General features: G+C 50.2%; 1 protein-coding gene across 1 annotated transcript; it reads left to right on the top strand.

Annotated features, from left to right (window-relative positions):
- Window positions 1-6,069: 6,069 nt before the first annotated feature.
- Window positions 6,070-7,330, top strand: LOC125522084. The gene is made up of 2 exons (XM_048687156.1): window positions 6,070-6,297; window positions 6,467-7,330. Exons 1-2 carry the CDS (start codon window positions 6,136-6,138, stop codon window positions 7,064-7,066), a joined length of 762 nt encoding a protein of 253 aa, XP_048543113.1. The 5' UTR covers window positions 6,070-6,135; the 3' UTR covers window positions 7,067-7,330.
- The last annotated feature ends 15,571 nt before the right edge of the window (window positions 7,331-22,901 follow it).

A 22,901-nucleotide genomic window follows, 5' to 3' on the forward strand; every position in this document is an offset into this window, starting at 1 on the left:
CTTATCTATAATCTATTCACAGGGTCAGCAGTCAGTTTGCAGCATGTCTGATCAAAGTGATAGCCAAAATATGTCAGAGCAGCAAGTGGTGATGAGTGAGGGCACTAGTCCCTCCAGTTCATCTGATGAAGGCAGCAGGAGCACTCCTAGCAATTTGCCAAAGGCTGCCACGAGACAAAGGAAGAAGAGGACTTCAGATTCCGAAGATGAGGACTATGTGGCAGAGGAAGAGGCCACTACCAAGAGAATTGAGCCAGCTCAAGGCACTAAGTCAGGTCTGAAAATCAAAAGACCAGCAGGCAGGCAGCCCATGTCAAAGGCAAGGGCCTCAACTGAGAAGCCCACTCCCCAAGAGCCAGTTGCAGCTGAGGGCAAGAAAAGGAAGTGGAGGGTGAAGAAGACTGTGGCTAGAGTGCTTAGAAAAGTTTCCATCATGGAAGAAGAAGCGGAAGAAGAGGTAGCTGCACCAGCACCCAAGGCACCCAAGCTGATGGGTGATGCCATAAGGTCGGGGGCTACTGCATCTAAGCCCAAAGCTGCCTCCAAGCCAAAACCTAAAAGAAATACAAGGAACATTCCTGCAGCTGAGAAGAACAAGGCCCTAGTGCCTGAGACTGTTGCTGAGGATGAGGAGGAGAATGTCCTGAGAAAGCTAAAGCCCAAGATCCCAGAGCACAACGATGCTCATCCTGTGGCTGAGGATATGAAGCTCAGGAGAGATTCAGGGCTGAGGAAATGGAGAGAAGCAGACCCGTATGCTTCAAGGAGAAGGACTGCCGTGGACTACAGGTTTCACACCAAGGAGCAGCAGGATTTCTATGAGACTGTTTTGCTAGATAAGAAGCCAATTGTCTGTGACATGAGATGGGTTGACTGGACCTACATGAGGGAGAAGGAGGAACACTACCCAGGAGTATATGACAGCTTTCATGCTTGTGGAGTAGCTGACTTTGTTGTGCAGAAGCTCACAAAGTGGAATGAGGAACGTATCATGCAGTTCTACTCCACGGCACACTTTTATCCAGATGGGAGGATCACATGGATGTCTGAGGGTACAAGGTACCAATCCACAGTGGCTGAGTGGGCACAGATCATTAATGCCCCAGAGGAGCAAGATGATGACTTGGATATCTATGCCAAGAAGAAGATGGACCATAACTCCATGTCCAATATGTACAAGGAAATTCCCAATGAAGCTCTTGACACTTTCAAGTTTGGCTCTGTGCATTACCTTCTGTCAGGGCTCCCGACGATCAATTGGATACTAAGGCACACCTTATTGCCTAAGTCTGGAGATCACAAGATGATCAGAGGCCATGCTATCAACTTGCTACATGTGTTTGATGTGCCTCAGAAGTTTAAGGTGATGAGCCTCATAGTGGAAACTATCAAGAGGACTGCAGCAGATCAGAAGAGGAGCTGCGGATATGCCCCTCAAATTCAAGAGCTCATCAACTCCAAGATGGGCACGGGCATATATCTGTTGGACAAGGAACACCTGCCCATCCGTCCAGATTTCGAGGACAATCAAGTTGTCATGACTGAGAACGAGCCATCATCTACCCAAGCATTTGCAAAGAAGGAGAAGGCGAGGAAGGAGAAAGCTGCCAAGATGCCTACTCAAGAGGAGGCATCTGAGTACTTCTTGAAGACCAAACAAGAGCAGCTTGGTTACTTGATTGCATCCACGCTGAGGATTGAGCAAAGTCTGGCCACCCTCACTAAGAATCAGCAGAGCCTAGAGAGGATCATGGAACAGAAGTTCTATGACTTGGATGTCAAGGTAACGGAAGTTCAGTCTGCAGTGGAGCAGCTTCAGGAGGACATGCAGGAGAGGAGAGGCAGGACTACCACTCATACCTTTGCCAGAGTGCCACGAGGCCCGAGGTCATCTGCCGTGCCAGTTTCTGACACCAGAGCCACCACTTCAGCACCAGCTACAGCCTCAGTTCCACCAGCTCCAGCATCTACTTCAGCTCCAACTCCAACGACTACTTCAACATCTACAGAAGCCTTCGTCCTTGGAGTGATCCGGACTCCACCACCACCAGAAGATCAAGCCTGAGCGTCGATCTAGTGCTATGCATTTTCTAGGAACTTTTTGGTAACTTGTTGCCAAAGGGGGAGAAGATGTATAGATCATAGGCTTCAAGAGAGAGAGTGTCGCGCTTCGAGAGAGAGAGTGTTGCTTTTCTCTCTTGCTTTATTTGGTGGTTTTTCGAACTTGTTTGCTTTTGAGTGCCTGAGATACTACGTCATTATTTGTGAGACATTGATGATCATGTGTTTGATCATAAGCTACACTTAATGTTTGCTTAATATTATCATCTTATCTATCTTGTGTGATCATTCACTTTTCTTGGTGATGAGTGCATGTATTTCATTCTTATCATTTTAAGCGCTCCACCAAGATGTATGTGACATGGAAGAGTAACCCATGACTCTAACTCTTTGTGCATTTGCAGTCCAAAGCAAAATTTTAAATATGCACAAATTTAGGGGGAGCTCTTACTTATCACATACTTCTCAAAGCGACGATATATTTCATGCTTATTATCATCTTTTGTCGAAGCTTTGATCTATATGTTGTCATCAATTACCAAAAAGGGGGAGATTGAAAGTGCAACTATCCCTAGGTGGTTTTGGTAATTCATAACAACATATAGCTCATTGAGCTAATGCTATTCCAAGATGATTATTTCAGGAAAGCTCAATGATTGGCATGGCATGGATGTGAAAGTGGAACCCTCAAAATGCTAAGGACAAAGGATTGGCTCAAGCTCAAAAGCTCAAGACTCTTCATTTTATATTTTAGTGATCCAAGATCACATTGAGTCTTTAGGAAAAGCCAATACTATTAAGGAGGGATGAGGTATTTCTTAATGAGCCTCTTGCTTCATGTGCTTAGTGATATGCTCCAAAACCCTCAACTACTTTCCCATATCCACATATGACCTAAACCCTAAGCCAAACTCGGTCCTACCGATTCTTCCTATCCGGCGCCACCGAGTTTCACTTGTCATTAGCCACTGCCAAACCCTAGCAATTCGGTCCTACCGATAAGGATCTCGGTCTCACCGAGATGGGGTTGCAAACTCTCTGTTTCCCTTTCGTAACTTTTCGGTCCCACCGAAAGAGCGAATCGGTCCCACCGAGATTGCAATGTAAACTCAGTGTTTCCCCTTTGTAACTTTTCGGTCTCACCGAGTTCCACTCGGTCCACCGAAAGAGCAAATCGGTCCCACCGAGTTTGCCTGACCAACTCTCTGGTTAGCTAATTACCAAATTCGGTCTCACCGAGTTTGTGTAATCGGTCTCACCGAGATTACGTTATGCCCAAACCCTAACCATATCGGTCCTACCGAGTTGCATGTCAGTCCCACCGAAAATCTCTAACGGTCACTAGGTTTACATTTTCGGTCCGACCGAGTTTGTTGATTCGGTCCCACCGAGATTGGAAAACTGTGTGTAACGGTTGGATTTTGTGTGGAGGCTATATATACCCCTCCACCTCCTCTTCATTCGCGGAGAGAGCCATCAGAACACACTACACTTCCAACTCATATGTTCTGAGAGAGAACCACCTACTCATGTGTTGAGACCAAGATATTCCATTCCTACCATATGAATCTTGATCTCTAGCCTTCCCAAGTTGCTTTCCACTCAAATCCTTCTTTCCACCAAATCCAAATCCTATGAGAGAGAGTTGAGTGTTGGGGAGACTATCATTTCAAGCACAAGAGCAAGGAGTTCATTACCTACACACCATTTGTTACTTCTTGGAGAGTGGTGTCTCCTAGATTGGCTAGGTGTCACTTGGGAGCCTCCGACAAGATTGTGGAGTTGAACCAAGGAGTTTGTAAGGGCAAGGAGATCGCCTACTTCGTGAAGATCTACCGCTAGTGAGGCAAGTCCTGTGTGGGCGATGGCCATGGTGGGATAGACAAGGTTGCTTCTTCGTGGACCCTTTGTGGGTGGTTGCTTCTTCGTGGACCCTTCGTGGGTGGAGCCCTCCGTTGGACTCGCGCAACCGTTACCCTTGGGTGGAGCCCTGTGTGGACTCGCGCAACCGTTACCCTTCGTGGGTTGAAGTCTCCATCAACGTGGATGTAGGATAGCACCACCTATCCGAACCACGGGAAAAACATCCGTGTCTCCAATAGAGTTTGAATTCTCCAAACCCTTCCCTTTACATTCTTGCAAGTTGCATGCTTTACTTTCCGCTGCCTATATACTCTTTGCATGCTTGCTTGAATTATGTGATGATTGCTTGACTTGTCCTAAATTAGCTAAAATCTGCCAAGAACTAAAACTGGGAAAAGGTTAAGTTTTTATTTGGTCAAGTAGTCTAATCACCCCCCCTCTAGACATACTTTCGATCCTACACCTGCCATTGCCGGATGGCACCGCAGGCAAAGCCCAAGCGGGGCTAGCAGCGACAGGGTTTTTCCTTCCATCGCTATGGCTACGACATGCCAGATCTGCCGAGACGGGAGTAGCGTGTGTGGCGGCGACACTCAAGGGAGGCGGTTGTGGTCCGTGGCATCATCTTGGCTGCTAGAGATGCTCCTCCTATGCGGTGCTGCGGCACTTGACGAATGCATGACAAGGTGCAGCGACTGGCATGAGGTGGTCATGGCAGGCCGACATCGGGTGGCCATGGGTACCGACATGCTCGGTGAACCAGTGTGGGCACACAAGGGGTTTGCCGACACGGATTTGCCGCATGGAGGTCGCGTGGTGGCGCCGGGAGGCGTTGCAACTCTGGAGCAGCCTCATGATGATGGAGCAGGAAGGCATATTTGTCTGTCAGATCTGTTGTCTCCGTCCTCCGGTGGGCTCACGTGATGTGTGTGCCCGTATGGAGCATGGTTGTGGCTGGGAACCGAGGTGTTTCTTGGCCTTGGGTTGACACCTCTGGTCCCTTGTCGGCATGGTACTTGGTAAGGTTTGGTGGTTCATGTTGCATCCATTGGCCCAACTTCCGGTCACGATTGACAGATTTGATAGTTGGTGCTAGTAGGTGGCCGCCACCGACCTCTTCAAGTTGCAGTTGGCTGCTTGGCTTCTTCGGCTGTGAGTTGGCTCAGTGGTGGTGCTTGATGGACTTGCCACGGCGGTGCAGGTTGTGTGTTTGGGAGCTTGGGTGAAGACCCTGTATCTTCCTTGGGCCTATGACTGGTGATGGCGGCGGCAGCGGACGTCGTAGACCTTCTTGGAGGCATCATTGCATTGTTGTCGTCCTCCCGCATGGATCCGGCTTCGGGGAGAACCTTGATCCTGTGCGATTGAACGATGGCGGCGCCTTGGCATCCCCCCTCCTCCCTCTAGCGCTTCGTCCTTGGAGCTCGGCGTAGGCCAGATGGACCAGTGGATGTAGTTGGTGTTGGTGTCGAGGCTTCTGTGGCAACGATGCTGGGGGAGCAATGGTTTTGGTTGAGGTAGTCAGCTCTTCCCTGCCATGTCTGCAGGATTGCCTCAACTGGTTTGTTGTTGCGGAAGTCGAAGCTGCGGCGGCGGGTCCCGGTGTCGTACGATGACGACCAGCATGTGGTTCGTTCGTTGATCTTCTACAGCGTCAGCGGTGCCTAATTCTCCTTCGTAGTACTCCGTCAGAGCCGGAGCAGCATTGTCTGGTGGCAAGTGGTTGAGTGGCATGGATTGTCATACAACTCCACATGCTCTCTATAGTGTGGGTTGAGTCGACGATCGCTTACGACGAAGTCAGAGTCGTCTGCTCAGGATTTAGGTATGACGGTGATGCATGTGTGTTGTCTCGGCAAAGGCCTCTTTGAAATGGTTTGTGCGGGGTATCTTATATGTGCCGCTCGGCGATTATGATAGCTTTCGTCAGATTTTAATTAATTGGGCAATCTGGCTTTTACTCGGCTTTCCATCCTATCATTTCGAGAGAAAAATGTGACGCAACACCTTGCAGCGAGCATCTGACTTTTCGTTTTCTAAATCGGTTTTACTGAAAAACGCGAAATTTATTTACTTTTATTCGTGAAAACGGTAAATAGGAAAAGCCGAAAAAGGAACTAAAAAAACAGCCTGGGATTTAGAGTTGTGTGTGGCCGGTTTGGCTCCTCATTGCGTCGTCATTTTCTTCCTTGGGAGGAACAGGGGAGAGAGATGGGGAAGGAGGCGCTGGACTACGTGCTGGTGCCTCTGGGGCTGGTGCTGATGCTGGGATACCACGCGTGGCTTCTCCTCCGTATCCAGCGTCGCCCTGCGACCACCGTCATCGGCGTCAACGCCATCAACCGCCGCATCTGGGTCCGCCACATCATGGAGGTCCGTCCGCCGTTAACCATGCACCCACCCATTTCCTGCGATCGATCCATCATCGCGTTCACCCTCTACTCGCAGAACCATTGTTTCTCCGGAGTTTTCTTTTACCGATTCACCTTCGAAATTTCGGTTTTTATTTATTCAACTGATCAAGATCGATCGGCGCATGCAGGAGCCGTCCGGGAAGCACGCGGTGCTGGCGGTGCAGACGATCCGGAACAATATCATGGCGTCGACGCTGCTGGCGTCCACGGCCATCACACTCAGCTCGCTCATCGCCGTGCTCATGTCCGGCGGCGGCGGGGGAGAGCCAGGAGCTGGCGGCGGGGACCTCCTCCCGGACGCGCCGCTGGTGGTGGGCGCCACGGGGGAGGCGGCTCTGTCGGCCAAGTTCTTCGCCATCCTCGTCTGCTTCCTGGTGGCCTTCCTCCTCAACGTGCAGTCGATCCGGTACTACAGCCACACCAGCACCCTGGTGAACGTCCCGATCCGAGCACACCGCCTCCGCCGCCCGGGCCTTGCCGTGGACTACGTCACCGGCACGCTCAATCGCGGCAGCTACTTCTGGTCGCTCGGCGTGCGGGCATTCTACTTCTCCTGCCCGGTCTTCCTCTGGCTCTTCGGGCCCATCCCCATGTTCGCCGCCTGCGTCGTCATGGTCTGCGTGCTCTATTTCCTCGACGTGTGCGAGGACTGGGAGGAGGAACAGGGCTTGAGTGGTGGTGATGAGACGTCGGAACGAGGGAAGGATGTAGGAGACACGCAAGTTTAGGTAGGTGGCTAGCTGCAAATGCAAACTGAAGAATTTAATTGGCAGTCAGGTGAACTGATTATAGATGATTAGTGTCCTCTATAAATTACTCCATCCGTTCTGTAATGTAAGACATTTTTTGTCAAAAGGAAATCGTACATTATGGGATGGAGAGAGTATCAGATAACTAATGATGATTTGGTGAACTCTGAATTGTCATTTAAAAAATTAAAAATTTGATGTCAGATTATTAAGCATGGCAAAATTGACATTCCGGATGATAAATTATGTTGTCGTGATTAGTTGTCTTCGATCGGCATATTCAGATTAGTCATGCTTGCTGAAGGAAATTGTCGTGTTCGTGATAACATAATTTGCTATCCCGGACGTTAGATTTGTTATGTTTTAAAATCTGCCTTTGGCGTAATCCGCACAAAATTCGCTTCTCATGCCTCATCTGTCCATGACTGCCGGCACAATGACGACGATCGACAGTGCTGTGGAAGTGGCTCTCGTCGACGCATAAGCACGAGATGGCAGGCCCGGCGTGCGCGACACATGTTCAGCGAGCTCAGATGGCAACGAACGCACGGTGGAGGAGGCGTCCGACGACGAGGCCGAGCCCGCGCCCACACCAGTTTCCGGCTTCACTATGGCGCAGGCCCCAGGCACACTACGAGGCCATCATGGCGTAGGAGAAGCAACCGACGTATCCCACGCCACCGATGCCCGCGTTCTAGACGTTGCAGGAGGAGTAGTGGTACAACCTCCGACCCCTCGAGTATGTCGCCGCGGCCATGGTCACGGAAAAATCCAAGTTTCCTAGATGAGCAATGAGTGTTGTACCAATCCGTGCACAACGCCTATGACATCCGCTGCGAGCGATGGCAGCTTGAAAGTGCAACTAATCCCTAGGTGGTTTTGGAAATTCATAACAACATATAGCTCATTAAACTAATATTCTTTCAAGATGACTATTTCAGAAAGTTCAATGATTGGCATGGCATGGACTAGAGATGTGGACCCCTCAAAATGTTAAGGACAAATATTGGCAAAAGTTGAAGACTCTTCATTTCTATCTTAGTGATCCGAGATCACATTGAGTCCATAAGAAAGCTAATACTATTAAAAGGGGATGAGGTGTTGCTTAATGGTCTACTTGCTCAAAATGCTTAGTGATATACTCCAAAGCCCTCAACCATTTTCTCAAACCCAAATATGTCTTAAACCTAAAATCAAACTCGCTCCACCGATTTGATTCATCCGGCGCCACCGAGTTCACTTGACATAGCCAAAGCCGGAAACTCTAATCAGTTTGGCCTCACCGATAGGGATCTTGATCTCACCGAGATGGGATTGCAAACTCTTTGTTTCCCTTCGTAATGTTTCAGTCTCATCGAAATGAGCGATCGGTCCCACCAAGTTTGCAGTGCAAACTCTCTGTTTCTCTTTCGTAACATTTCGGTATCACCGAAAGGAGCAATCGGTCCCACCGAGTTTGCCTGATCAACTCTCTGTTTGCTTGTTACTGAAATCGGTCTCACCGAGTTGAAGTAATCGGTCAAACCGAGATCAAGTTTTGCCCTAACCCTAGCTCATCGGTCCCACCGAGTTGATCATGCCGATCCCACCGAAAAGTCTAACGTTCACATTTTGAGTTGAATCGGTCTCACCGAGTTCATACATTTGGTCTGACCGAGTTGGCTCTTTTGTGTGTAATAGTTAGATTTTGTGTGGAGGCTATATATACCCCCACCCTCCTCTCTATGTGAGAGAGAGAGAGCCATCAGAACGTGCCTACACTTTCATCTTCATTTTCTAAGAGATACCCACCTACTCATGTATTGAGACCAAGACATTCCAATCCAACCACAAGAATCTTGATCTTAGCCTTCCCTAAGTTGCTTTCCACTCAAATCATCTTTCCATCATAGCCAAATCTGTGAGAGAGAGTTGAGTGTTGGGGAGACTATCATTTGAAGCACAAAAGCAAGGAGTTCATCATCAATACACCATCTATTACCTTTTGGAGAGTGGTCTCTCCTAGATTGGTTAGGTGTCACTTGGGAGCCTCCGTCAAGATTGTGGAGTTGAACCAATAAGTTTGTAAGGGTAAGGAGATCGCCTACTTCATGAAGATCTACCCAAGTGAGGCAAGTCCTTCATGGGCGATGGCCATGGTGGGATAGACAAGGTTGCTTCTTCCTGGACCCTTCGTGGGTGGAGCCCTTCGTGGACTCGCGCAACCGTTACCCTTCGTCGGTTGAAGTCTCCATCAACGTGGATATATGATAGCACCACCTATCGGAACCACGCCAAAAATCTCTGTGTCTACATTGCGTTTGCCTTTCCAAACCCCTCCCTTTACCTTCATATGCAATGTTTTACATTCCGATGCTATACTCTTAGAATTGCATGTGTAGGTTGATTGCTTGACTTGTGCTAAGTTGTTAAAATCTGCCAAGACATAAAACTGGGAAAGGCTAGATTTTTATTTGGTCAAGTAGTCTAATCACCCCCCTCTAGACCTTCGATCCTACAAGTGATATCAGAGCTTTGGTCTCCATTTGTCTTGATTTCCATAACTTTGGTGATCATAGCCTTGGTTTCACAACCTAGGAGAGTATGGCGTCTAGTGAGGGAAATTACCACCGTAGAGGTCCTTATTTTGATGGTACTAATTTTGCTAGTTGGAAGCATAAGATTAAAATGCATATTCTTGGACATAACCCCGCCGTTTGGGCTATTGTGTGTATTGGCTTCCAAGGTGAATTCTTTGATGGAAGAGAACCGAATCATGAAGCAACCGCGGAAGAATTGAAGATGTTGCAATACGATGCTCAAGATTGCGATATCCTCTTCAACGGATTGTGCCCCGAAGAATTCAACAAAATCAGCCGTCTTGAGAATGCAAAGGAAATTTGGGATACTTTGGTTGATATGCACAAAGGTACCGAGTCCGTCAAGGAATCCAAATTGGATGTGCTTCAAAGTCAACTTGACAATTTCAAAGTGAAGGATGGTGAAGGTGTCGCTGAAATGTACTCCAGGCTTGCTCTCATCACAAACGAGATTGCCGGCTTAGGAAGTGAAGAAATGACCAACAGATTCATCATCAAGAAGATCCTAAGAGCCTTGGATAGAAAGTATGATACCATGTGCACATTGATCCAAATGATGCCCAATTACAAGATCTCAAGCCAATGGAAGTCATTGGTAGAATTGTTGCTCATGAGATGTCACTCAAGGATAAGGAAGAGCTTCACAACAAGTCTAGTGGTGCTTACAAAGCTTCATGCAATCCTCCTACATCATCAAATGAGAAACAAGTCTTCAATGAGGAATTGATCCTAATGGTGAAGAACTTTAATTAGTTCTACAAGAGTAGAAACAAAGAAAGAAGTTTCAAGTCAAGGTCCTACAATGACAAAAGATCTTCTAGTCATGATCGCAATCGCTACAATTGTGGAAGACCCGGACACTACTCTAGTGAGTGTACGACTCCCTACAAAAGAAGAGAAGACTCGCCTAAAAGGAGAAGCAAAAGAGAAAAATCACCACCAAGAGAAAGGAGTAGAGATGATCGTTATGAACGAAGATCCTCTCGCAGAAGCAAGGATTCCGAAAGGAAGGACAAGTCATCAAAGAGCTACACAAGACGAAGACATCAAGCTCATGTTGGTGAATGAGTATCCGATTCTGACTCCGACAACCACTCCGAGAGAAGTTATCACTCTGACTCTGAATATACTCAAGATGAAGGTGTTGCCGGTATTGCACTTGTGTCATCCAACTCCTACGACATATTTGATTCACCAAATGAAGTGATTGGAGGATGCTTCATGGATAAAGGCCCCAAGGTATCACACCCCGACTATGTTGATTTCAATAGCGATGAAGATGATTTGCTAGGTGATGATGATTTACTTGTTGACAGCTCTAGTGATGAAAACTATATTAAAATTGCTATTAATCATGCTAATCAAGATAAAATGAATGAAGATGATAAGAAGGAGATTGAGCGTCTAACTAAAGAACTAAACACTCTTAAGTTAGCTCATGAAACTACCTTAGAGGATCATCGAGAGCTTTTAAAGACTCATGAGAAACTACGCTTTGAAAAGCTCAATCTAGAGCAAGAGCATGGGTTCTTAAAGGCAATCAATGATGATCTTCGTAAGAAAAGTTCTTCTTACATTGCCAAGCATTTACTCTTGTCTACTTACATGCCACAAGTAAAATATAGCAACAAGAGCAAGAAAATTTATTTCTCTAGTAGTAACAATAGTCATGTTAAATCCAATATTGTTGCGTCTAGTAGTTCTCTTGATTCCACTATTGATTCTCTTAGCCAAGTTACGCTTGAGCAAGAAAACAACTTATTGAAGGGAATTATAGAGAAAGGTGTTTACAAGAGCCTTGCCAGAAGTAAGCAATTTGAGGAAATTGTACGCAAGCAAGGAAGGCACCGGAAGAATCAAGGTGTTGGTTTTGAACGCAAGTTCAATGCCAATGGAGTTGAGTGGGAAGAAGATCAATACCCCAAGACGAAGTTTGTTCCTCGACAAGAGAAGTATGACTCCACTTCTTTCAAAGGAACACAAGCTCAAGATGATCTTCCACTACAAGACCACAAGCTAAAAGGCAAGGACAAGCTTCAACAGGAGATTGATGCATTTGAATAAGCTCCTAAGGCCTTGGTCAAGTGGGTTCCCAAGACTACATCAAGTTCTATGATAACCCACAAGTATAGGGGATCGCAACAATTTTCGAGGGTAGAGTATTCAACCCAAATTTATAGATTCGACACAACGGGAGCCAAAGAATATTTGAAGGTATTAGCCGCTGAGTTGTCAATTCAACCAGACATGGAGATTAATTATCTACAGCAAAGTGATCAGTAGCAAAGTAGTATGATAGTTTTGATAATAGTAGTAGCAGCAAGGATAATGGTAGCAGTGATGATAGCAGTAGTAACTTAGCAAGAAAAATATAAGGTAAATTCATAGGCATTGGATCGGTGACTTGTTGGATGATATTCATCATGAGACAGTTATAACCTAGGGCGATACGGCACTAGCTCCAGTTCGTCAATATAAATGTAGGCATGTATTCCGTAAATAGTCATGCGTGCTTATGGAAAGAACTTGCATGACAACTTCTGTCCTACCCTTCCGTGGTAGCGGGGTCCATATTGGAAACTAACGGATATTAAGGACTCCTTTTAATAGAGAACCGGAACAAAGCATTAACACATAGTGAATACATGAACTCCTCAAAATGTGGTCATCACCAGGAGTGGTCCCGACTATTGTCACTCCGGGGTTGCCAGATCATAACACGTAGTAGGTGACTATAACTTGTAAGATCAGATCTAGAACATGGATATAATGGTGATAACATAAACGGTTCAGACCTGAAATCATGGCACCCAGGCCCAAAGTGACAAGCATTAAGCATGGCAAAGTCATAGCAACATCAATCTAAGAACATAGTGTATACTAGGGATCAAGCCCTAACTAAACTAACTTCATGATGAATCTCATCCAACTCCTCACCGACCAGCGAGCCTACGAAGGAATTACTCACTCCCAATGGGGAGCATCATGGAATTGGCGATGGAGAAGGGTTGGTGATGACGAAGAACGAAGATCCCCCTCTCCGGAGCCCCAAACGGACAAGAGCTCTGGCCTCCCGATGAAGAACGGGAGGTGACGGCGGCTCCGTCTCATGGACCGCGATAATTCTTTCTCCTTAATTTTTTCTGGAAAAATAGGATTTTATAGCGTCGGTTTTAGGGTCTGCGGGGCCACCAGGTGGGGACAACCCACCTGGGCGCGCCAGGAGAGGGGGCGCGCCCTGGTGGGTTGTGCGCACCCAGGTGCCCCTCTCGGGTGGATCTTGGCTCCAAAAATTCTTATTTATTGCATAAAAATTTCTCGCAAAGTATCGTTCCATTCCGAGAACTTTTATTTCTACACAAAAACAACACCATGGTAGTTCTGCTGAAAACAGCGTCAGGCCGAGGTTAGTTTCATTCAAATCATGCAAATTAGATTCCAAAACAAGAGGAAAATCGTTAGGGAAAGTAGATACGTTGGAGACGTATCAACTCCCCCAAGCTTAAACATTTGCTTGTCCTCAAGCAATTCAGTTGATAAACTGAAAGTGAAAAAGAAAAACTTTTACGAACTCTTTTGCTCTTATTTGCATAAACAGCACCCAGGTTTTCAGCCAACATTATAACTAACCATGCCGACAAGAACTCTTAAAGATTATATTAACTCATATCAATGACATAATCAGCTAGCGAGCAATAATAAGACATCTCAAATGGCAACACGTTGTCAAAACAACCATGATATAATATGACAATAGTGGTATCTCGCTAGCCCTTTCTGGGAATGCAAAACGTAAATGCAGAGCACCTCCAAAGTCCAAGCAGCGACTAAACATTGTAATTCATAGTAGAAAATATCCAGTCACGATGCACCCAACATTAGCTACACACAATGCATAAGTCATGACAGTTGTGCTCTCAGGTTCTAGTGCTTGTTTTAGAAGGTGATGACACAATATAAAAGTAAATAGATAGTCCCTTCGCAGAGGAAAGCAGTGATTTGCAGAGGTGCCAGAGCTCAAGTTTTTAAAACAGAGATAAATGATATTTTGAGACATGCACCCTTCTCATTTACTTCACGACCATCAGTTATCAATATTTTCCATGCTAAACACGCTAGTGGCGGTTCCCAAGCGATAAAAAGTAAAGGTTTTGACTCCATTGGGAGTTTTTGTTTGATTATTTGATAAATTAACCCTTTCTGTGTTTGCAGTTTGGGACTGGGCATCCCTATTACCGCCCTTTTCTCGTGCGATGGTGAGTGAATAAACACTCGACCTGAGAATAACCCTCTTAGCATGGAAGATATCGACCACCTCCTGTCGTTCCATGAATGATCCAGGCACACAAAAAGGATATTTTTTAAGAATTTTTTAGAGGTGACACATGCAAATTTACTTAGGACGGTAGGGTAATACCACATATAGGTAGGTATGGTGGACTCATCTGGAATAACTTTGGGTTCAAGATTTTTGATGTACAAGCAGAATTCCCACTTAGTACAGGCAAAGGCTAGCAATTAGATTGAGAAGCGGCCAGCTAGAGAGCAACAACGATCATGAACATGCATTATGCATAAGTAACATTGGACACTAGCATGAGTAGGATATGATCACCATGAACATAAATAGCATAGAGACTATGTTGATTTTGATTCAACTACATGCATGAACATGTGCCAAGTCAAGCCACTCGAACATTCAAAGGAGGATACCATATCATCATACTACATCACAATCATTTTATTGCAATGTTGATATCCAAGATAAATCATTATCCACTCCCAAATACTTATGCATGGCATGAGAAACTATAATCTCTAATTGTCATTGCAAACATGTTTAATCATAATGGGTTGAATCATGGATACTAGATTAAACATATTTACACAAACAGAACAAGTCGAGTTCATACCAGTTTCTCTCTGCCACGGCCAGTTCATCGAATATCATCATTATTTCCTTTCACTTGCATGACCAAACGATATGAAAATAATAATAGTGCAAGAGTGCCGTGGACTAAGCTGGAATCTGCAAACATTTTATTCAACAAGAGAAGACAAGGTAAAATGTGTCGGATTTCGGGTTCCGGCAAAACCCTTGAGGTTCGAACACTGGGGTGTGCACAAAGATCTCTCCCCCTCTCTAGCTCGCACACTCTATGATCTCACGGCCTAGCTCGACGAACCCAAAGAACACGAGACACAAGATTTATACTGGTTCGGGCCACCGTTGTGGTGTAATACCCTACTCCAGTGTGGTGTGGTGGATTGCCTCTTGGGCTGAGGATGAACAGTTACAAGGGAAGAACAACCTCCTGAGGTGAGGTGTTCTTGTGCTTGGCGAACTTGTGTGGTTGGGGATGGTCTCTCTAGATGAGATTCTCCTCTCGATGAGATGATCCTCCTCTCGATGGTGGTGGCTAGTCCTATTTATAGAGGCCCTGATCCTCTTCCCAAATATTGAGCGGAAAGGGATCCCACAACGGCCAAATTCGAAGGGAGACAACTAGTACAAGCTATCCTGACAAAAGTAGTCTTCGCCTGCCAAAGGCTCTAGTGGTGACGCCGTCTTAGGCTCCATGGTGACCTTCGTCCTGCTGTCCTGCTAGTCTTGGTCTTGTTGCACCGATATGGAAACCTTTGCCTAATGCCTCAGGACTCCTCGCCTGCGCTTGCCTCTTTAGCACCAAAGAGGAAACGAGGACAGTGCACGCGCTGGCGCCCGCCTGGCTCCAATCGTCATGACTTGCGTCATAGGAACCTCGCGAGGTTTCCCTTGCCTTGATCTCTCCACCCCTCGTGAGCCAGCCTGGTGAGGCCGCCCCTGAGGAGGTCTTGTGTCATTTGCCTCACGAGGCTTGGCCCCTCGCGAGGGTCTTGAGTGTTTGTTGGTGAAGATGGGTCGTACGGGGCTGCTGGTGGAGCCACGCCGTGGGCCGCAGGCAGGCAAGTCTGGGAACCCCCGTTCCCAGAATGCCGACAGTAGCCCCCGGGCCCAAGGCGCACTCGGGCTTGGCTTCGAGGTAAAGCCAAAGGGCAAGTGCGGAGCACCGCGGGCCCCAACAGCCTGCGGCCACGGTTGGCATGTGGCGACTGATTGGACGTGGGCGTCTCAGCTTCCACACGCTGCCTCAGCAACTGCCCGACTTGATGAGTCACTGCCGCATGCAGAAAAAGATCATTATTACCTTAGATCATGGAGGCTGGCGGTTGGCCTCCCCTTGGCTATAAATGGGAAGGGGGGCGGAGGCCCCATAATCCATCTCTTCCTTTGCTTCTCCCGCTCATTCTTCTTCCTCGTTCCACTGCTTGCTGGCGCGGTCATGGCGCCGATACGGAGGTTCTCGGCCGCAGAGAAGGGCAAGACTCCCCTCAACGAGCCCGCGGTACTCCCGTTGAAGAAGAGGCGGTCCCATCGTCGTGAGATAGTTGTGAGGCTGGTAGTGTCGCGACCATGGTACGAGCGGCCACCTCCTGGGTATCCATTGCCCTTGTATGCCCAAGCCGAAGATTCCGGAGGGAGGGACGACGAGCGCTGTCGCCCGTGCCAGGGCCATGGTCACCGTGCCACGGTGACGCACGCCGTCACCCCAGGGGTCCATGCTGTGGACTCCTCACAAGAGTTTGTGTTGTGGGCGGTGATGCCTCCGATCACTTGGATTCGCCTCCCGTAGTTCTTCGCCGCCGAGATGCCGCCGAGAGGTCCCCTTGAGCTTTGGCTGCAGCACGCCGACTGCAATGCCCCTGCAACTGGAGCGGAGGTTGAAGTCGTCTCCTCCGGGAGGATCTTCATGACTCGTGGCTGGGGCGAGGTCGCCCGAGTCTGCCATGCGGAAGGCGCCCTCGCCATCCACTTCGAGTACGACGGCGCCTCCACGCTATTCTACAAGGTCTTCGACGAGGAAGGCCGCCGCTTGGAGTGCTGTCCTGAAGGGGGGCGCCGGGATGGCGTAGCGGCTGGCGCCGGGCCTGCCGCCGGCCTCGCCCGCAGCTCCCGAGCTTGTCGAGTGTCCGGAGACAAGTGATGACAGCTATGTTCCCCCGAGCTCTCTCCACGCTCGGAGCAAGGCCACAGCGTCTGGCCGCCGCCGTCGATGATCTGGATGGGGTTGGCGCCGGCCTCCGGAGGCCCACTATTGATAATGGCGTCGGCGCTGTTCGGCGCGCGTAGATAGAGCTCCTAGGAACTTCTTTCTTTTTGTTCCCTGTGAGGAATTAGAACGGACCCCATGGGTGTGTGTAAAGGATCTGTAATGTCTTTTGTTGATATTATACTTTTCATGATAATTTGCGAGTGCATGTCCTGCTGAGGCTCGGTTTCCCCTTTCCAATCCCGCGGCAACTTCGTGCTCTACGCTGACAGGTCTCGGTCCCCAGGCAGGCTGCAGTCGTCGCTGGTATGCGAGGTCGCAATGCCGTGGTCAAGGCCAGGAGGTGAGCGGCCCAAGGTCCAGTAAGAGCTCATGAGGCGCGATGCTCAAGAGGTCCCCTTTAGCGTGCAAGCAGCTACATGAGGATGAGAAAGGGAGGCGACGTTGCCGCAGCAGGGCAGCAAGAGGCGAGGATCTTATGCTATAGTGCTGGGTTGATCCAGGCGCGAGACTTATCTTGGTGTTCTAGAGCTGGTTCCTCATGTTGCGCCAAATTTGGGCATCGACCACTGTTGGGTAGCTAGGTTGGGCCCGTGTGAGCCTCTTCCTCTTCTCCATGCTCTCTTGAGTGCTCTGCGTCCTCAGGTCCCGGCCCTCGAGCAAGCTCAGCCGCCGCTAGTATGCCAGGTCGCGATGCCATGGTTAAGGCTAGGGTTGAGGGCTGGAGAGCCAGTAAGAGCTCCTAAGTCGCAATGCTTAGGATCCCCCCTTTTAACGTGCAAGCGAATTGTATGGGAGAAGAGAGAGAGTCCGCGGTACCACCCGTTGTAGTCCTGAGGAAGTTCCTGCAAGTTAGCGCAAGGAAGGGCACATATCGCCATGGTGATTGTTGGTTCCTCACTGGTACGTGGGAGGGGACTCCCTACTACGGAGAGCCCCCGCGGCATGTACAGCCCCGCCCTGACACGTGGCTTGCTCGGCAAGGCTAGACGAGGTGTGTCTGAGCACTCGTGAGCCAGCGCGGGACTCACGAGGCCCTACCTCAAGGTGGGTTGCGCCTGGTCTTGGTTCTTGATGGCTGTGGCGTTCGTGCAAGATGGTTAGACAACCTGCGCCGAATGAATTTCCTGAGGCTATCCCACGAGAAGGCCAAGAACCAACGATTGCTGGAGGTGACGTGAATGGGGCCAGCCTTCCACACAGAGCTCGACCGTTGGATTTATCGACGCTGCAGGGACGGGCCCGAGCACAGACGCCGTGCCTAGCCTTCTTATGCGAAGGATCCTGAAGAAAGACGATTGGCGCGTGGCTCCCATGGTGGGTGACAATCAAGAAGGTGATAACCATAGATAGATTATGCATGAGAAGCAACTAGCTTAGGTAAATGCGAGAACGCTACATGCCACTGGGTCGGACCGAGTGACCTGGGGATGATGCAGCCCAAGGGGCGCCCCCAGCAGGGTGAACTAAAGATGCAAGCGGATACATGCCGCAGGGACGGACCCACGCGGCCTGGGAATGATGCAGCCCAGAGGGCGCTCCCAGCTGAATGAACTTGGAAAATGTCACCTGGTTTGATTGCTGAAGGGGTGTTGGGGTAGCTGAGGACGCGCGCTGAAGAAGCCGCTCCTCATGAGCCATTGAGACCCTGAGCCTCAGGAGGCTCTGGAGGCTCGGGTGGCCTCCTGAGGACCGTCTCCATCTCTGTCAGGACTGCGTGATGCCTGGCCTCCTGACCCGCCAGGGTGCTCCGCAAGTTGCACTGGAAGGCGGCTGCTACGCTCGGCAGGCCGAACGGCGTGTGAACATAGCTGTGAGGTGAACCCTCACACCGTCCAGCATGCGAAGGCCAGAAGCGCTCCTGAGATGCGGTTCTGTTGAGCCCTGGGATGTTGATGCAGATGCGCAGCTCACCACCCTTGCCTGGGTGGGGAGCAGTGCCAGGTGGGCGGAGGTCGCCGCGTATTGCTCTTGCTTCCTGAAGCTCCTGAGATGCCTTGGTGATGAACTCCCGAGTGGCGGGCGCTCCTCGCCCGGTGTCCTCCTGAGAGAAACGTGCCACTAAACACGCCTCCACGTGGTGCCCGAGCGCCTCCCTCGTGATGTTGGCCAGGTCCGAGGCCCTCCAGAAGAGAGTCCCCGAGCCCTGCCCAAGGAGGGCGCCGGGCACGCCTCCCTATGCGAGGGAGCGAGGCGACCCAGGCGCTGGCGCAGATCCTGAAGTGGCGCCGCTGGAGGTGCCGCTCCCTTGAGGCCCAGTGCGGAGTAGCTGCTTCTTCTTCTTGGGTTTGGCCTCAGGAGGGTACTGCACACCCGCGCTGTCAGGGTCTTCGATTGCTGCAGCTTGGAAGGCGCGCTCGAGAGAGCACACCGCGTCTCTTTCTTCGCAAGGGACTGTAATGATTCTGCCGCTTCCCGGCATCTTGAGGACGTTGTAGCCATGGTGGGTGACTGCCATGAACTTGGCTAGCGCTGGGTACCCAAGGATGGCATTGTACAGTAGGCGGATGTGGGCGACGTCAAAGTCGACGGGCTCGGTGTGGTAGTTGTCACACTGACCAAAGGTGACAGGGAGGCGAACTTGCCCTATCGGGGTGGTAGAGCCGTCAGTCACTCCTGAGAAAGGCTTGGTGGGCTGGAGCTGATCGTATGGCACTTGAAGGCTGTCGAACATCTCGACGGACAGGACACTGAGCCCTGCACCGTCCTCAATGAGAGTCTTGGTGACTTGGACATTGTTGATGATGGGTGAACAGAGCATCGGGAGGACACCAGCGGTTGCCGCGCATTTGAGCTAGTCCTCTGAGCTAAAGGTGATGGCGTACTTGGACCACCTGAGCGGGCGCTTAGCCTCGAGCTTGGGGAAGGTTGCATTCACTTCGCGAGAGAACTGCGTGAAGATGCGTTGGGAGGCTGGGGCCTGAGCGCCACCCAAGATGCAGGCGATGGCGTGCGGCTCCTAGAAGCCCCCATCCCCTTCGTCCTGTTGATGGTCGTCGATCCTCCTTGGTGGCGGCGGCGGAGGGAGACTAGGGTTGCCCTAAGGACGGTTCCCTCCGGCGCCCTCACGACGCTGGTCCTGCCAACGATCCTCGCGAGGCTGGTCGCGCCACTCCTGGCAAGGCCCGCGGTCGTCCAAATGTCCTCCACCTCGTCCACCTCCTCGGCCGTAGCCCCGGTCGTTGTGCTCGGGGCGTCGACCAAAGCGTCCGTCTCGAATGGCCCTGAGCTCTTGACAATCGTTGGTGTTGTGCGTGCGCACGTTGTGGAAAGCGTAGAATGTATGGCTGCCCTTGGACGACTCAGGAAGATCTCATACACGCTTGGTGTCCGGTTCAGCCGCGAGTACGGCCACCCCTTTGCACTTCACGTCCTTGACCTTGGCCTTCTTCTCCTCTGGATCCGCAACGGGGAGCTCGAGGAGGGAGAGGCGCCCCTCCTCAGCTCTTGCACACTTTGTTGCTATGTTGAACAGCTCCAAAGTCGTGCACAGCTCCTCATGGATGGCAAGCTCCTCCTTCATCTTGATGTCGCGGATGCCATCGGAAAACGCTGAGATGATGGCTTCGTCCATCACCTTGGGGATCTTGATACGCGCGCTATTGAAGCGTTGGATGTACTTCTGCAAGGTTTCTCCCGGTTGTTGCTTGACGCGGAGCAGGTCACCGCGACTGGGGGGGCGGTCATGAGTGCCCTGGAAGTTGGCGATGAAGTGGTTGCGCATCTCATGCCAGGAGGAGATCGAGCCTGGGGGCAGGTTCAGGAGCCATGAGTGAGGGAGTCCTGGATTAGGGGGTCTCCGAACAGCCGGACTATCTCCATTGGCCGGACTGTTAGACTATGAAGATACAAGATTGAAGACTTCGTCTCGTGTCCGGATGGGACTCTACTTGGCGTGGAAGGCAAGCTAGGCAATACGTATATGGATATATCCTCCTTTGTAACCGACCTTGTGTAACCCTAACCCTCTCCGGTGTCTATATAAATCGAAGGGTTTTAGTCCGTAGGACAACAATCACAACATACAATCATACCATAGGCTAGCTCTAGGGTTTAGCCTCTCTGATCTCGTGGTAGATCTACTCTTGTAACACCCATATCTTCAATATTAATCAAGCAAGACGTAGGGTTTTACCTCCATCAAGAGGGCCCGAACCTGGGTAAAACTTTGTGTCCCTTGCCTCCTGTTACCGTCCGGCCTAGACGCACAGTTCGGGACCCCCTACCAGAGATCCGCCGGTTTTGACACCAACATTGGTGCTTTCATTGAGAGTTCCTCTGTGTCATCGCCGTTAGGCTTGATGGCTCCTACTATCATCGGTAGCGATGCGGTCCAGGGTGAGACTTTTCCCCCCGGACAGATCTTCGTATTCGGCAGCTTTGCACTGCGGGCTAATTCGCTTGGCCATCTGGAGCAGATTGAAAGCTACGCCCCTGGCCATCAGGTCAGATTTGGAAGTTTGAATTACACGGCCAACATCCATGGGGACTTGATCTTCGACGGATTCGAGCCATAGCCGGGCGCGCCGCACTGTCGCGATGGGTATGACCTAGCTCTACCACCGGACGGTACCCCAGAGGCCGCGCCTGCATCAGCTCCGACCCTTAGCTCGGAGCCAGCTGCGCCAATCGAGGACAGGTGGCTAGACACCGCCTCAGGGGCTGCAGTCTCGACGGTGATCGAGCCAGACACCAGCATAATCCTCTGTGCAGCCCGTGACTCCAAGGTGCCGGACTCTCTTCCGGACCCCGAACCATCCGCGCCCCCGCCAATGGAATCCGATTGGGCGCCGATCATGGAATTCACCGCCGTGGATATCTTTCAGCACTCGCCCTTCGGCGACATTCTGAATTCACTAAGGTCTCTCTCTTTGTCAGGAGAGTCCTGGCCGGATTATGGCCAACAAGATTGGGATGCCGACGACAAAGAAATTCGACGCCCACTCACCACCCACTTTGTAGCCACTGTCATTGATTTAACCGACATGCTTGACTTCGACCGCGAAGAAATCGACGGTATGGACGATGATGTAGGAGACGAACATGAACCAGAACCTATAGGGCACTGGAAAGCCACCTCGTCGTATGACATATACATGGTGGATACACCCAATGAAGGCAACGGCGACGAGATAGCGGAGGATGACCCCTCCAAGAAGCAACCCAAGCGCCGACGTCAGTGGCGCCGCTCTAAGTCCCGCCAAAGAAAAAGTGGTGATACCGGCACAGGAGATAATAACACTCTGGATAGCGCTGAAGACAACAACAATCCCCTCTAGCAAGATTTAGAGCAGGAGGATGAAGGAGCCAGCTCTCCCGAGAGGGCGGCTGGCGGAGAGGAGGAGGATGACAATTACATGCCCCCCTCCAAAGACGAGGCAAGCCTCGGCGACGATGAATTCGCCGTACCAGAGGATCCTGTCGAACAAGAGCGCTTCAAGCACAGGCTTATGGCCACGGCAAATAGCCTGACGAAAAAACAGCAGCAGCTTCAAGCTGATCAAGACCTGCTAGCTGACAAATGGACCGAAGTCATCGCGGCCGAGGAATATAAACTCGAGCGTTCCTCCAAGAGTTACCCAAGGCGCAGGTTACTACCCCGACTGGAGGAAGAAGCGTATGATACGGCTGATCGGCCACCTCGTGGCCGCGATAGAGAGGCATTCCAGCCAAAAGCTCAGCCTCCACCCCAACACCATCCAAATAAAAAGGCATGGGGACATACGCCAGACCTGCGAGACATATTGGAGGACAAAGCAAAGCATTCAAGATCGATCTACGGATCACGAGGGCCCACCACTCTACGAGACGGTAAACGTCACGCCGGATACAGTAAAAGCAAATCCGGCCGGGCCGAACACAGCGGGCAGGACCCATACGAGCTGCGTCACGATATAGCCCAATACAGAGGCGCCGCACACCCCTTATGCTTCATAGACGAAGTAATGGAACATCAATTCCCAGAAGGTTTCAAACTTGTAAACATTGAATCATATGACGGCACAACAGATCCCGCAGTATGGATTGAGGACTTCCTCCTCCACATCCACATGGCCCGCGGTGATGACTTACATGCCATCAAGTGCCTCCCACTAAAACTCAAAGGACCAGCGCGGCATTGTCTTAATAGCTTGCCAGCAGACT

This window comes from Triticum urartu, chromosome 7 (genome assembly GCF_003073215.2).
Source record: "Triticum urartu cultivar G1812 chromosome 7, Tu2.1, whole genome shotgun sequence".
In the NCBI taxonomy this organism is placed as follows: domain Eukaryota; kingdom Viridiplantae; phylum Streptophyta; class Magnoliopsida; order Poales; family Poaceae; genus Triticum; species Triticum urartu.